General features: G+C 30.0%; 5 protein-coding genes across 5 annotated transcripts; 2 read left to right on the top strand and 3 right to left on the bottom strand.

Annotated features, from left to right (window-relative positions):
- Positions 1–2,810: 2,810 nt before the first annotated feature.
- LOC119685419 (arginine-hydroxylase NDUFAF5, mitochondrial-like) lies at positions 2,811–4,200 on the bottom strand. Its single transcript, XM_038099689.1, has 5 exons — positions 3,942–4,200; positions 3,629–3,884; positions 3,335–3,559; positions 3,062–3,274; positions 2,811–2,999 (listed from the first exon to the last, which is right to left on the bottom strand). The coding sequence occupies exons 1-5, from the start codon at positions 3,977–3,979 to the stop codon at positions 2,811–2,813; spliced, it is 921 nt and encodes a 306-aa protein (XP_037955617.1). The 5' UTR covers positions 3,980–4,200.
- Positions 4,201–5,723: 1,523 nt separating this feature from the next.
- Positions 5,724–8,703, bottom strand: LOC119684500 (WD repeat and HMG-box DNA-binding protein 1-like). The gene has a single exon (XM_038098551.1). The coding sequence runs from the start codon at positions 8,591–8,593 to the stop codon at positions 5,783–5,785; it is 2,811 nt and encodes a 936-aa protein (XP_037954479.1). The 5' UTR covers positions 8,594–8,703; the 3' UTR covers positions 5,724–5,782.
- Positions 8,704–9,534: 831 nt separating this feature from the next.
- Positions 9,535–10,978, top strand: LOC119684530 (soluble NSF attachment protein 29-like). The gene is made up of 2 exons (XM_038098592.1): positions 9,535–10,052; positions 10,122–10,978. Exons 1-2 carry the CDS (start codon positions 9,812–9,814, stop codon positions 10,715–10,717), a joined length of 837 nt encoding a protein of 278 aa, XP_037954520.1. The 5' UTR covers positions 9,535–9,811; the 3' UTR covers positions 10,718–10,978.
- An 863-nt stretch (positions 10,979–11,841) lies between these two features.
- Positions 11,842–13,454, bottom strand: LOC119684521 (hydroxysteroid dehydrogenase-like protein 2). Its single transcript, XM_038098580.1, has 2 exons — positions 13,100–13,454; positions 11,842–13,042 (listed from the first exon to the last, which is right to left on the bottom strand). The coding sequence occupies exons 1-2, from the start codon at positions 13,275–13,277 to the stop codon at positions 11,994–11,996; spliced, it is 1,227 nt and encodes a 408-aa protein (XP_037954508.1). The 5' UTR covers positions 13,278–13,454; the 3' UTR covers positions 11,842–11,993.
- A 1,922-nt stretch (positions 13,455–15,376) lies between these two features.
- LOC119685413 (inactive peptidyl-prolyl cis-trans isomerase shutdown-like) lies at positions 15,377–16,972 on the top strand (the record flags this gene model as incomplete). Its single annotated transcript, XM_038099680.1, has 3 exons — positions 15,377–15,559; positions 15,720–16,612; positions 16,671–16,972. Coding segments are annotated over exons 1-3 (1,257 nt in total), but the record flags the coding sequence as incomplete, so codon positions are not given.
- Between the last annotated feature and the right edge of the window lie 2 nt (positions 16,973–16,974).

Raw genomic sequence — 16,974 nt, 5'->3', positions numbered from 1 at the left:
CCACAAATGTATACAGTACAAATTTAAATAATATTATTTTATTAAATATTGTTTTTTTTAAATTTATTTTTAAATCGTCTAATTAATTATCTATAAATTATAATAAAAACTAAATCATTATTTTTTATCTATAACCAAATTTCATTACTTATATTTGTACTTGCATTTTTTTTTTATTATTTAAATATATATATAAAGTTTTAACTCGAATATATCGAAAAAGGAATTATTGTAAAAAAATCTTGCCCTGATATTATTATAAAACGTAAACACTTAAAAATATTGTAAGTTATTAAAACTTTGTAGTGTAAATTTAGTTAACTAATATAAACATATACATAATACTTTAAACCATTAGTGTGGTAAAAAAATAATTTGCTATTTACAATATTAGTGAAAATAAAAAATACCAAGTATTGTTAAGCTTATATAAAATTAAATATAAACTAAATTAAACATTTGATTAAAAATGAGACCTTTCCAAAAGCAATCTAAAAATTTAAAATTTTAATATTAAGTTTATTTAAATAATTCTAGTATTTATATATATATAACTATATTGATTATAAAAATAAAAAACTGTATTAAATCCTTTAAAACAAAATTTGTTAGAATATTAATATTATCATAAAAAAAATAAAAATTATCAATACCAAAACAAATGTCAAATGTATTTAAAGAAGTTGAAAGTTACGTCCAATTTATGAAGTTATATATACAATATTATTATAAAGTAATAAACGAAAAGCTCATTATTGTTGAATAAAATTGTATTAAATACAACAAAAGTAATTCGTTCGAAACCAGTACATGAAATAGTTTCTAAATTAAATTCACAACTAAGGTATTTTTTTAACAATGTTTCAATAATAAAAAAATACGTATTCCGAAGTTTCTTATTCTCTATTAGTCATTATATTACTGAAAGTCAAATTGCAATTTATATATCTTAATTAACTTATTAAGATATAATTCATAAAGTAATTCCAAAAAAGAACTTTGTGCTAAATTAGATTAAATATCCCCTGCTACTACTACACCGCATAAGATATCATTATTTTTTTACGTAAACACTTACTCTGTAAGTTAAATATATTTTAATTCTTTATTGAAAATATTAAATAAAATTTGTAAACCAAAGTGATAAAATTATATTACATCTGTAAAATTTATAATTAAAAAATCTTATTTTTAATTTAAGTTGTCACAACAAAAATAAAGTATATAAAAATACAAACAAATATTTTGAGTATATCACATATTATTTTCTAACATTTATAAATCATATAACTAGTAAAAACTATGCCCTGCGGTAGATAATTTTCTCCGGGTTCTAAACTCAAATGTTCAGATATATCAAAAGCGAAACAACGTCCAGGTCTACATGTTAAAGCCACTCGACTGCACAGTCGACCAACTACTGGTTGCCCCTGCAGACAAGAACAATATCTTCGGTTTCTTCCAGTTATGAAAACACTAATTAACAGTTATGATTAAACAGTCAGTCAGGTATACTATGAATCAACGGAAACACTGTTGAAATATAATGATTGTTCTCTCGAGTAAAATCTATTTGCTGTAACAGAATATTGTTTGACAGTAGTTAGTTAAAATCACATATAAGTGGGATTCGCTATATAGAACATCTATTTATAAATCTAGAACTCATACTTCATACCCTTATCAGATTTCTTAAGTAGTAGAAATTGCTATTATAATACTCTTATTATAAAACTCAAGGGAATGAAATGGCTTCAAAAATTTACATAAAGCTATTGATCGTTTAAGTGTAGTCCGTGCAGTAGCAATGTCAACTTCATAAAGAAACAATAAAAAGATTAGACTGGAAAGCTCAACCATCTCTACAGCATATACATATGTTGACCCTCTTCATGCGTAGGCTAAAATAATTATGCATAAAGCAGAAGATCTCTGCTTTATATTTGGGAATGGAAAGTTTGTTCAACACTGAAAGTAATAGTAGAAGATGATTTCCGAGATGATGGAGTTTTTTGCTTTTACTGATTTAAAATCTTAAAAATCTGATCGTTAAGTAGGATGACGAAAACTATTTACTTTACTAGTTTTTTCTTTATAACTTTATTGGAAAAACTTTAGCTTCAACAAAACAAGAAGGAAACGCACTTTAAATTTCAGAGTTTCACATACAACTAATTTATTCTTGAGTTAGATATATACAAAATGGCAAAAGAACGCAACAAAATGAATACAAGTATAAGAATACATCCCAACTAACGACTACAACAAAATTGACTTAACATAGGACATAACATACGATTCATCAAGTGCGAAATAGAAGACTCACATTTTGTGGTATATATATTTAAATGAGTAAATTTTTGGTTTTTTCAACTAATTTATTATAGTAAATTTTTTTTTTTCCGCAAATAGTTGAATCACCCATAATCGAGCTAGAATAGTTTTAAATCCAGTTAGTATGTTGCGACTTGAGAAAATTCCAAATAGCTTAACATCACTTTTTTCTTTTTATTATATTTCACCTACTATTAAATCCTTTGCCCTCATCTGCTCTTAAATTTATTATTTTTATTCTTTATTCTAAAAGTCATTCGGTTTATTCAAAACTAGATAAAAGTACCACATAAATTTGTTAACAATAGCAGTATGTAAGTAGATAAAATTGGGGGATGTTACACAATATATTTCACCGACTTAACACCTACCACTACGATATTATTTCAATATTTAAGAATGAACTATATTATAAAATTAACTACATGATAAAATTTATTTTATCATTATTTATTTATTTTCTTAATTATTAAGTATTACTTTGTTTCTATTGTATCTTTTTTATCGATTTTATCTTTCATCTTTGTACTACCGCTTTCAATTATTTTTCCTAAGTCTTTTAATGAAACTTCACCACTACCGCGTTGTAATGGTTTCGGTTGATGTGGGGCTGGTTTCCAACCAACAAAATAAATTATTTGAAATGTAGCCGCAACACCATCATCCTATAAAAACGGAAATGTGCATAAAACAAATGAGTATTTATTTAACTAAAAGCTGTTTTTACCTTTCCATACAGTTCTTTATAAATTGCACTAGCTGCCATTAAAGTGTCTCTACTTATATGTGCAGGACGATTGAAAGCAGCATTATTTTCTGCCATACCTTTAAGATCCCACATTAGCTCATACATTGATGGATATCCAACAACAATTTCATCTGTATCAATTGTAAGCATGGTAAAACCAGCTCGATTTAGTAAAGCTCCTATATCTCGTATCTATTAAAATAAAATTTTTAAATAAAATCGCACAAATAATATGATAAATTAATATAATACTTGTGTGAAAGGTGATATATGTGGAGCGATGCCACCTTGTCGTTCCAATTCGGCTAACTGTAATGCTCCACGCAACTCATATAATGTATCACCACCAAAAAGAGAACCTATAAATACTCCATCGGGTTTTAAACTTTTAATAACTTTTGTAAAACAGCCTGGTAGATCATTTACCCAATGCAAACTTAAGCTTGATATCACTAAGTCCAATGAACTTTCCTCAAACTATAAACCAATTATGTATTAATAGAGTGTTATAAATTTGGTAAGACATTTTAAAGGTTTTAAACTCACTTCCAATTGCTCTTCATCAACTTCGAGTTTTGTCATATTTAAACCCGGTGTTCCCTGTGCTTGCGCTAGCATTGTCGGACTTGTATCACATAATGTTAAATGGCCTACACTTTCCGCCAATACGTGCTTCGACAGAAAACCACGATTGCAACCAATGTCAGCTGCGCATTTGATTTCTCGCTTTATATCGAATATACGATCAGCTAAACGAAATCCAACTTCCTCTTTTAAATAGTCATAAAGCTCTACATTTGGACTGTAAAATAAATATGTAAATAGCATACGATTAAATCATTTTATAATATTTGTTCACTTTATGGCAGCCCGCTCCTTTTTGTAGTTTTTTTGCATTTCTATCGAATATCTTTACATATGCTGGCTGTGTTGTATAATGACGGCATGATGCTCTACTTCCTTGCAGTTGTGTCAAAATTGTTCGTAGCAGCGGTTTTTGTTGTTTTTGCATTAACATGCAAATGTTAAATAATAATTTAATATTAATTTGTCTAGAACTTTTAAACATTTCGGTTCGTATAGTTATTTTTGAATTAATAACAATGATCAGCTGCAAGTTTGAGGTTATAACAGGTGATTAAATTAAACAGAGCTGCCATCATCTTTAATTACTATGTATAATAATTTATTAACCTATAATAGTTAATATCTTAACTGTTTAAAACTTTAACTATTAAAGCTTATCGAACATGAGTACAAAAGAAAAAAGAACGAAAAGCAATTTGTTTTTTGAAATTTGCTATCAATATCATTGGCCCCTATATATTTTAAGGTGTATATTAAAAATACTTATAAAATTTTCGGGTATTTATGTTTTAAATTTATTATATAAATTCACTGCGCAGATTTTATTTACAATTCGTTGTTGTTTAAAAATTGTCTAGACTTTCAGATTTATTTCTATTGCACCCATGATAGTCACATTGGAATCTTTTGAGACAGTATTTTCCAAATTAATGGTAAGTTTTTAAATGAGCTGTGCTATTTTATCAAGAACATCACGTCGAGCAAAGCTTACGACTGGATACAAGAAATGTATCCGGTACTTTTATCTAGCTTTCATTAAGTTAAATGAGAATTAGAGTTTTAAATAATGAATTTTGTTAAGTGTATCAATACTGTTAATATGTCCGCGTTAGATTAGGAGACATACATTATGGTTAACACCATTATCCTTAATAATCAGAGTCGTGGTATTAAATAAAGATAGATTAATTAATTAGAGATTTAAGAGCAAATAAAAGGTGTAAAATAGACATTTTTAAGGCACGAGAATTAGTTCGATATCTTGAAAAACATAATAGAAAGTAAAACTTTGGTTTTTTAGCATTTGGTAAGTTTTGATTTATTAATCAAGATTTAATCTATTTATAATAAACGAAATTTTATGTGTATTGGTTAGTGGTGTAATCAGGGACAATATATCCAAAAAAAATTTTTTTGACAGTTCAATAAATTTTTGTGTTATGTATTATATCATTATACCACAACGGGCCATTATTTGAGCTCCAGATGGCTTTTTTGGTACACAAGACTGTCACTCTATCATATCATTAAATGGACGGCTTTATATCCTAAATCACTCTACCTAGACAATATTTCTTCTGGCAGTGTTTTGTAGCTTACTAAATTTTTGTGTTATGTATTATATTGTCAATGTAGGTGGATCTCTCTTCTAACCCTAACCCTCCGTCTCTTCTAACGGAAAAAAGTAGCGTCCTTTATTAGTAACGATGAAATATCATTAGGGATCGCAGGTATAACCTAAGCTAACTATGAAATATGGTTTTATTCCCGAAACGAAGCGTATAATTTCTATTTAAAACAAAAGTTTTATGAAAAAACAATAAATACGGGTTATTACGTTATAAAAAATATTATTGTAAAAAAATATTATATGACAAATATTATTATATAAAAAATATTATTATTTAAAAAATATTATTATATTGAAAATATTATTATATCAAATATATTATTATATGAAAATTATTGTACACCTTGTATATATTACGGTTAACAATTAAATTTAAAATAAATAAATTTAAGTGCAACTTATGGTTTTTATTGATTGTTAATTATATTTTAAAATAACACTTATAACTACTTAATTAACATAAAAAATTTGTTTTTTTCAACTTATTTTTTAATCATTTTTAGCTTATCCGAACCAAATACAAAACCTTTTTGATTACCATCTACGTCAGATATCTTACGTTTTGCTGCAAACGGATTCACTGAATTCAGCGGTGTGCGCGTTAAATCTTTATCGCTGCTGCTCAATTTAGATTCGGAATAAGAAACCTCCGCATTTTCCTGCATTTCCATGTCTAAGTCTGAAGTAGTAGAATTTTGTGTATTTGTAGGTGTTGTTGCAGTTGAATGAGGTCCAAAAGAAAACTTCTTTAAACCTGTCGGGGTATTCGAGCCAACAAACCGTTTTAAGGAAACACGCTTGACTAAACTTAATTCCATACTTTTTGGCGCCAAATTAGTTGTAGAAGTTGGAGTGTTACTGCTTTTCGCTACAAAGTTTTCTGCATTTAGTTGGGCTAAAGGTGACTCCGGTATATTTTCGTTAGCTACATCTTTTTCCCGTTGATTTTTTTGTTCTTCAACTTGCGGCATCAATTCACATAATTTGTCAGACAAATGTATACGACCTAGCTTGGTGGCATACTTAACAGCTAAAAGTAGCATATCTGGACAAGCAATCGTTTCTATCAGTTCTTTTGCGCGTGCTTCTATTTCGGTGCGACAAGCCAATGCAAATAATTTAATGGCATTCTCTTTAATTATTTTATCAGTTCCATCAACGTTCATGAAAGAGGCGCGTATAAGTGCATCTTCAAGTTCTGACTTTTCTGAATCCATATCACAGAGAGGTAATCGCATATTAAGTTCTTGCATCATTGGACGTGGATTTGTCATTGGATACGATGTACCTCGGCATAGTACTGCTTGCACGATTTGACTTCTCTCGGATACATCAATAATGAAGTAATTATTCGAAACGCTTTGACTCTGTTTCATACTATCGCAAATAGGATACCAACAATTACTTTTTAAACTAAATAACTGCAAAAGCCCCATTGAATCTGTAAAAACAGGAGAGCCACAATCAGTGAATCCTAACCACGTCATTTTACGCTCTGCAGGCAAAGGTATTGGCAAATGTTGGGTTCGTAAACTTAAACCATTAGTTTGTATCAGCATTGCGGATATATGTTGTTGCTTATGTTCTCCAGCTGGTGCACTATGATAGCACACAATTATGCGTTCTTTATATCCAGCTAACGCTAAAACAGGACCAGGAATAGATATAATTTCACGTTGGGTGCCCATAACTGTGAAAAGGCGTAAATAATGATTGTTAGTAGCTACACCAACAATTTTAGTTGTAGCTATTAAAGCTTCAATACTTTCGCAATCTGGTAGTGTAACTGACCACTCTTTATTACCAGATGCTGCTAAGGCAATACACACCAATTTTGATGAACCCTCAGCTGAAAGCGACAACACTGTTGAACTTAGGCTAGCCATATTATGTTGACTGTAATTTGTTATATGTAGTGAATGATGTATATTGGTGTCATGAAATTCAACGTCAATGGAACCATCAGCACCATCAGAGTGTGCAGTAACAATGCCAACATTATTCCACGCTAAATATCTATGCTCAAGGTGGCTGGGTGTAGAACTTGGCTGAAATGCTTCTTGTTGTTTGTAAGTCTTTACTACATAATTATGTTTGTCATCGTCATAATCGTCGACATCTGCATTATGCACAGATTTAGCTAACGAATCTTTTGTATCTTCATCACCTGTAAGGCCACCATTAATATAAGTTTCAGATGATTTCATTACCTGTCTCTTTAGTTTTTCAATTGAGACTCCATCAACATCTTCATCATCATCATAATTGTCATTGAAACCGTTGTCACTACCCGCAACAACATCGTCATTATTTCTTTCGAAATCGATATCTTCAAAGTCAACTTCATCAGCTTCGGCGTCATTAGCTACATCGGATATTGTAACACCACTAGAAAATAGTGTACCCAATTGTCCTGAAGCGTCACAATAAGCGAGCTCCAAATTATTTTTAGTATCCCAAGCAATGCAAGTGATTGCTTGACACTCTGACGATGGCGTTTCGCACTTTATGCTTTGCTTGCGTGCATAATCAAAAATATTTATTTCACCCTCAGTTGTACCTGCAGCAATAAATTGACCATCCTTCGAAAATTGACAACAGCTATAGTTGCCTTTATTTCGTTCGTCAGTGAGTTTAAATTGCAATTCCCAATTGTTTGTATTCAAAACATAAATTTCCTTTTTTTGCACATACGCCAATGAGTTTCCATTTTCTGGTTCAAAAACAGGAGTGCCTAAACACTCCGCACGCTCAAAACTATTTGTCTTCATTAAACCGTTTATGGTTTTTACTTCAGTACCGCTGTTTAGATCCCATATTTTTAGTAAACCATCACCAGCAATAGATGCCAATAAACCTTTAGCACTGACATCCAGTGCCAATAAAGGGCCTTCGTGACCTTCTAATTGAGTTTCGGTGCTAATGTCACCGTTCTTTATATATTTAATAAAGCAGTCTTCGGAGCCAGCAACAGTGTATATGTCCCTAATGCACACACAGGTGACTGGCGCAGTAAAACGTAACAAAGTACCAGCTTTTTCTATATCAGGATAAGTATACGATTGCAGTGTATTAAGATCAGTTGAAGCTAATAGTTTATCTCCTATATCAGCAATGCATATTACAAATTCTCCTAAGCAAGTAGATGTTGGATCATCGTCGTCTATACCTTTCCATTTTCGTATATCTCCATCTGAACCACAAGTGATAATAGATTCACCATCTTTGGTATATATTAGACTTGTGTGACCACTGGTATGCGCATAGCGCAAGCAACTTCTTTGGAACACCATTTTTATTTTAATTTAGCATTAAAAATTACGAAATTGAATCAGCAAAACTAAAACCAATGCATACTAAACACTTGGCGCCAAAATAATAATAAAGTGCGGATTTTCATTGTGAATATTGAATTGTAAAGTTATATTGTGAATTATTTTGTATAGTCAATTTAATAGAATTCAGCATTTTGAAAAATTCAAAATAATGGAAAATTTGGTATATCAAAATTGTATAAATTCAATTCCAAGAACTGTAATGATTAGTAAATTATTAATTATTAAGTAATGAAAGCCTTTTAGATATATTGGCTTTGCAATATGCGTAATATTGTTTATATTAAACAAAATCTAATGAGTCAGCGGTTGGATATGAGGACGTATATTAATGTCAGTATTTTATATGACATGAATTAATTTATATTTGTTATAAAAGTTATATGTTTAAAATAGTTTAGTTTCAAATTGTCATTATAATATACCAGAGATAATGTGTAATTTTGTTATATTTGATAATTCTTTATTGTCATTTAGCAGTAAACTGACAACAAGAGCAGAAATGTTTAATCGCTATAATACGTTGGCTTCGGACATTCTTTCTCAGTTTTTAAAAGGGACCCATAAAACAAATGAATTTTTTAATCCTTAATCAATTTAAGCAGTTAAATATACTAATACAACGCTTGACTAAAACATAATAAATTACTTTAAATTAAAATGATTTCAAAACATTTCTTTATAAGTCGGTAGGCGATAAGTTGACATATGTGTTAAATTAATGATGTTGAAAAAAACAGTGTACTTTTCAATTGAGAAATAATTCAAGAAATATTTAGTGAAACTTGAAATAATTTAAATATTTATGATACAATTGTGAAAAAATACGCATTAATATATATTTTTAAAAAAAATCTTGCTTTTTCTACGTATATATTTGTGAAAAGATTTAATTACGTTATTGTGAATTGAACACTTTTGGTATTTGGTATTTTTGTTGCTGTCATAATATTTTTAATCATCAAAACAAAGGGGAGTATGTAGAAGAAAAATATTTTTTAGGTCGAAGCAAATATCAAAATTCATTTTAGATAAAAACAGTACTTATATCCAATTGTTTATATTAAAAAACTAAATAGAATAGAATTGAAATTTTCAATTAGTCGTACCTAAAGTGTAAACAACTACATTTGATTAAATAGTATTTTCTGGAAATACGTGTGCAATTAAATAATTATGGCTGATAATTATCTGCAGCCAGTGAATAATCACTTTGACTTAAATGGTGAAGACTTAGAGGATGTTGATGATGATATTTTTCTGAATAGTTCTCGCACTAATAGTCGAGTCTCTGGTCATAGTAGCACTGGTGTTAAAACGCGTAGTACAAATCCTTTCGAGGACCAAACGCAAATATATGCAGAAAAACGTCGTCAAATTGAAGCACGTACAATTGATTCCACACAGAAAAGTTTAGGTAAGTGAATGTTCACATTTGTATTTGTAGACCTAATGTATTAAATAATATTTGTATTATTTTTTACAGGGCTTTTATATGAAACTGAAGAAGTGGGAAAGGCTACTGCTATTGAACTCGCAAAACAAAGGGAACAATTAGAGAAAACATCAAATCAGTTAGATGAAATCAATTCCACACTACGTTTTAGTCAACGTCATTTAAATGGATTAAAAAGTGTTTTTGGTGGACTGAAAAATTATTTAGCAGGAAACCGTGATCCAGCACAGTCTCCACGTTCAACTCTGTCACCTACTGGTAGTCAGGAATCAACCGCCAACACAAATACAAACAGTGGAATGCCAAGCGAGAAAGCTGCAATGTCACCAACAGAGCGTTATGATGATCATCCTATAAGTCGCATACGCAATGACTCTACTATATATCAGCAAAGAGAACAAATGCAACAACAAAGACGCAATAACCCTTTCGAAATGCAGTTGGAAGCAAATCTCGAAGAAATGTGTGGCAATTTATCACGCTTAAAATGCTTAGCTACAGACTTAGGTGGCGAAATTGAGTCACAGAATGAACTATTAGATAATATGAATTATAAAATTGAAGACGTTGATATTAAGATGACTAAGCAAAATAAAGAAATGAATAAATTGCTCGGTAAGAAGTAGAAAACAAAGATAGTGTTGCATACTAAATTCGCAATTGTTGATTTAATATTTTATTTACATTTTGTTTATAAAACACAATAATATAAATCATGGATATAAGAATCTTCACTCTCACTATAAGAAACTTAGCTTAGAACTATCATTATTAATCAATTATGAGTTATTTAATATATCAGAAAGTATTCATTATTAATATCGAAAGCTGCATGAAGTTATAACAGAAATATATAATTAATGCTGGTTGCTTTTTGTATTAAACACTACCAATAAAATTTTGATATTTTTTTTGAAGAAAATAATTGTTTTTTCAATTACGAAAATTCTGCATAGTCATTAGTAATATTATCTGTTGCGTCGAAATTTATATCAGGCAACTCTATAGTATATACGAGTATCAGATAAAGATACTTATGAGGAATATTTATTCAAGAATAATATAATTGAATAAACCAATGCTAATATGTGTTGAACATAAAAGTAAGAAAGTCGAATAAAATTAGGAAATTTGAAGTCCGTTTAAATTAAACTATCTCCATAGGGTATTTAAATATTTTCGTATGTATACTAAAATAATAACAATAAATAGAGGACGTAAAACTAGGAAAATATTTAACTCAATATTTTTGATTTTTTACTATAGACTAGTCTTCCATTTCGTGAAGATTTTTAAATCTGCTTCTAGAGTAGGGAAGCGCATATAGCTCTCTTGAAATTTTAATTAGGAATTATGTGAGCAGAGGTAAGTATGTATTATAATTTGAATAATATAAAAACAAAAATTCTTTTATATATAATATATACATATGTAAATAGAAAAACTTTTGTTTTTGTAATACAAAATAGTATGAAATCAAAGTTCTCTTATAGTTCAAGTAGCTTGCGTTTTATATGACTTCATTTTAGTTGTTTTTATTGTATTAAATTAATAGCGGTTCTGGAAATTGAAGTATTTAGAACCACAACGACATATTGTGATTGATTGGAAACAGAAAGTAGTATAGGCAACCAAATTAATTCTTAATTACTGATTTGATTATTTATTTATTTTTTTAAGCAGAATTAGCTGCATATTACTCCAAATAGATAATAAATGTGGTATTAGAATCTTTGATAATTTGTAGAAAAATTTATTATTTCTTCAACCAAATATTTTTACATAAAAAAATATTCTTCGTGTTTTTTAAAAAATGAAAACAAACACTATTTCCTAATTCCGAAGTATTATAATTGTTTGCAGAAATGTTTCCGCTGTTGATCCTGGCCGAGTTAACAGAAACTATTGTTTTGTTTTCAAAGCTTTCATTAGTTTTTCCAATTTCATGGCTTTTTGTAAATCACCAGCGATTTTAAGTTTTCCAGACATAAACGCGGGAGCTGGTTTTAATTTGCCCGCAAACATATCAAAGAAATTTTGAGATTTCATTGTTAGCGTGGCATCAGGCGTATGTTGAGGTGTACCATTGCCACAAGAACCAACACCATTCTTCAAATCTAAATACCAAGTACCTTTTTCGTCGCCCTCAATATTAAACTGATAAATAGCCTGAGTTTTTGTTACAATATCTTCTGACAAAAGTGTGCTGATTTTTTCAAACACCTGTGGTATTTTGCCTTTTGAAGAAGCAGAAGCAGGGGCATCTATTGCACCACCTTTTGATTCCTCTTCGCCATCCAAGAAGAAATCAGGCATCAGTTTATCTGCGTTAGCCGGATTACAGGCATATTGCGTCATATCTTTAACTCCTGCTTCTGCAAGTACTTCATCGTCTATTAGAAATTTACCAGTGCTAAGACGCGGTTCTTTTACAAGAACCGCATATGCAGAATCTGCCATTATTTCAGGTTTTCGTGACCATTGTGCACTTTCCGCTCCTGTTAACATTTCAATTGCAGCTGTTTGTATAGCAGTACGCGGCCAAAGCGCATTGACGGCAATGTTTTTATCCTGAAATTCCTGTGCCATACCCAACACACACATTGACATGCCATATTTAGCCATTGTGTAGGCAACGTGTGGTCCAAACCATTTTGGATTTAGATTAAGTGGTGGCGAAATATTGAGTATGTGTGCGTGATTGCTCTTTAATAAATAGGGTAAACATTCCTTTGATACAAGAAAAGTACCTCGAGTATTAATGTTATGCATCAAATCGTATCGTTTCATCTCAGTTCCAAGTGTGGGTGTTAAAGATATTGCACTAGCATTATTTACTACAATATCGATTCCACCAAATTTACTTACTGCCTCTGATACAGCAGTTCGCACTTGTGCCTCATCACGCACATCTACAATACATGGCAAAGCTTTTCCACCCGCCTTTTCAACTGAAAATTTATACATTCAATCATTTGTTTGGATCATTTTTACTAATATAAACTCACTTTCTTCAGCAGCTGTGTAAATTGTGCCGGGCAATTTAGGATGTGGTTCGGCAGTCTTAGCACAAACAACTATATTTGCTCCATCTTTAGCGCATTTTAATGCAATTGCTTTTCCTATACCTCGAGACGCGCCGGTTATGAGTAGAGTACGTCCCGCTAATTTTCCAGTATTAATCATTCTGATAATAAATATTTAATGTCCAATTTAATTTGAAGGCAGTTTTCTTAAGTACTCAAAGAACTTTATACCACGCCAAAGAGAAAGTCCAAAGTACAATATAAACATATATATCAAACAAGAGAAATCTACTTCATAATCACAAGAGCAACAACAAACGCAACAAATAAACCACAAACAAAACAAAATACAAACAAGTGTTGTGATCTAACGTCACAAAAACATATTAACGGCATGATTACAATGTAATGTAGGGTGTTCCGAACAGGGTTAGTTCGCTGTTATATATATAACATAATTTTGAATCAATATCCACATATTTTTTTGTATTTTTAAACTAGAACAATTCGAAAAATATGTTTAGTATAATACGCTACACTGGACAAAAATTTTAGTATGTGCTGTAGATATTAAGTAGTATTTAAAAACACGAAAGTCAAAACAAATACTCCATAAACACAAAACTACAAATAAAACATGATGTATATTTTTGTGATTGTTAATTCACATAGAATGATACCTTTGTTCCAGTATCTTATATTACCTACATAATTATTACTTTATTAATACATACTTTATTACTCTAAATTATTGTCAAAATATATTATCTGTGAGTTAATATACACCTTTAATCTAAACAATTCAGAAAATTTTCTAAAAACTCGTTCCAGCAGCATTATAAAATATATAATAAATTGCAAAATTTGGTGCGAAAATTTTATGGTCTGTTTGCTCAATAATAACAATTCATTATTAAATAATGTATCATTCACTGTAGACAATGAAATATGTTAAAAATATATTGATTAATATCAGTTATTCAATAGCTGAGTTAGGCTGCGGTTACGTTTACAAGTTACGTTTATAAGTAATCATATGTTAGTTATTATAGTTACTAAGAACTATTCGCGTGACGTGGTGTCTCTCTCGTGCGAATACTTGATTAAACAAAATATTTTGTTTGAAATTCATTCGTTCGTGTACAATCAAAGGTAGAAATAGTAAAATTGAGAAGTTTATGTTGTTTTCATGTTACTTTAATTTTATAAATGGAATAAACTCGATAGACATATATGTAACATATATACGTCAAAACCTTCTGTTTCCTTCAGGAAATTTAGAATAAGATTTACCTCATTATTAGTCCACTTTTTGTTGCCACATTTCCAATTTTTAGCCAGAAGATCAGACGTTGTTGGACGTAAAATAAATATATAATCAAACAATTGCGCAAAACAATCACAAAATCAAAAAAAACTTAAAAGTTTCGCTAAATATTGCCCAGCAGACAGTAAAAAAAAGTAGTATTATTTACAATAGAGTCTTGAAAACCAAATATGCAAGAGGCAATTGGTGTTGAAAATATGGTCCTGAATATTGTCTTCCAAATCAAGTGCAGAATTATAAATAAAGTAATTGTTTTTATAAAATCAAATAATTTTGCATATGCAACGATGCACAGACATCGTGAATACCCCTATAATATAAGAATGCAAACCATTGTCCTTCTAATATTCATTTTTTTCTTGTATTAAAATTAATTAATTTTCAGTGTTTACAATTTTTATATATTATATTCCACATAACACAACAAAAACTTATAGCAAAAAATGGCATTTTATATAAATTAAGAGTAATGTCAATTTTTTTGAACTAGACTTAATGGTGTTGTTTTAAAGCTCTGAAAAAAAAATTACCACTAATGTAACCGAAACATGCGACGTGTTTGTATGAAAAAAAATATGTACGAATACACTAGATAAAATTCGCATGTAATGTAACCACAGTATTAATTAAATCAGATTAATTTCTACATACATTATATTATGTGCAGTTTAAACACATATTCCTTGTTGCATTACAGTGAACATAGTGTAAATATTGGTTAATATGGGGCTACTTCCTGAAACATTGTTATCAATACTGTAAAAATACGTGCATTGTGTGAATAATTTATCTAAAATGGTTGATGAAACGTTGTTATCAGAACTGCTTAAATACCTTCATTGAATATTTGATCAGCATTTGATTTACCTGTGACATTAGTTGGTAGATTATTGTAAACTGCAGTTCTATTGTGAATTGCCATAATGTAAGTCCAATTAAGCATTGCGGGCAAAGAATAGTTTAATTGCGGCTTTTTTTGTTACTTTTTGTTGTGAAGCGCATTTTAGTTGAATGTAACAAAAATATCGAAAATATTTTTATAATTTAATAAATATGGAGCTTAATAATGCAGTAGAAGAGTCATGCACTGTTTTAAAGGACCCAATATCATTAGTGTAATTTGTTTAAAGAAAATTTATGTAAAAAAATCTAAAAATTTTATGTACATGTGTATAGTATAACTGTATACCGATACCGAATTTCTAATAACTTTGTTATTTTCAAAAAGTATTTATAATTAATTAAACTAAAGCTGTGTTTTGTTTGTTCTTACAGTCAACTATTGAGTGATGGCGCTAATTTCGAAATTAGCACAAATGCGGATGAGTACGAAAATAATATGTTCGATGAGCTCAACATTGGCTCTGACGATGAGAATGAAGATAGCGAAACTATAATATCTCAGTTTCCATCGCCTTGGACACAACCGTTTGCGGAACTTAAACAAGATATGGTAAAAATATCAGATGATATTCATAAGAAAATAACTGCTGTTGGTTGTAAGGAAAAAGGTTTAGTTCCGGACAACGCACGTGTATGTATAAAATACAATGCTTATTGGGAAGGTGACAGTGTCCCATTCGATTCTTCCTTTTTACGTGGAGCTAAATTCACTTTTTATACCGGTCAATGTGAAGTCCTGTCAGGTTTGGAAAAAGCTGTTCAATCTATGTATCAAGGCGAGAGCGCCACATTCATCATACACTACAATTTATTATTCCATGAAATGGGTTGCCCACCACGTGTTAAGCCAAAAGCTGATGGTCTCTTCATTATAGACGTAATTTCCTTTGATTTGATAGGAAATCTTACTGCAGATATGAGTATTAAACCCGAAGATCGTAATAAATATACTATAGTTGTCGAAAAAGTAAAAGATATACATTTAAGAGGTTTAGATTTCTTTAAACAACAAATGTACAGAAATGCCATATCTGCGTTTCAACGTGCTGCCAACGTACTAAGCTATTGTAGCTTACAGAATGAAGATGAGGAACGTGGTCAGAAGTTATTTTTGATTAAATTGTATACAAATTTAGCGGTATGTTTCAATAAAGTTGGTGATCCAAAGAAAGCTTGTATAATGTGCAGGGAAGTACGTAATTTAGACAAACAGAAACCGTCGTGCAAAATTCTATTTCAAGAAGGCAAAGCCCTGCGTATGCTCGGTAAGTAACGATATAAAATTACTAAAAACGGCTATAACAAATAAATATTTTTTAATAGGTGAATATGAAAGAGCTCGTAATATTTTGGCAAAGTCACTTCTCCTAGAACCTATGAATCCCGAAATCAATGCTGAATTAAAATTACTTAATGAGCAATATGAGCAGTGGCAACATCAAGAAAAAAATATTTGGACAAAAGCACTAGGAATGCAGTTAAAGGAGAAGTCTAAAAACGACGTTGAAACTACTAATAGAGATCAATGGGAAGAAATAATAAAAAATTTCAAAACTAAATCTAACTTAAATGACTTTAAGTTACCAACCTATTTGTCAAATGATGATATGACTTTGATCAATGAACT

This window comes from Teleopsis dalmanni, chromosome 2 (assembly GCF_002237135.1).
Source record: "Teleopsis dalmanni isolate 2A chromosome 2, ASM223713v2, whole genome shotgun sequence".
NCBI classification, from domain to species: domain Eukaryota; kingdom Metazoa; phylum Arthropoda; class Insecta; order Diptera; family Diopsidae; genus Teleopsis; species Teleopsis dalmanni.
Note: the sequence above shows the minus strand (reverse complement) of the source record. Positions and strands in the feature narration are given on the sequence as shown.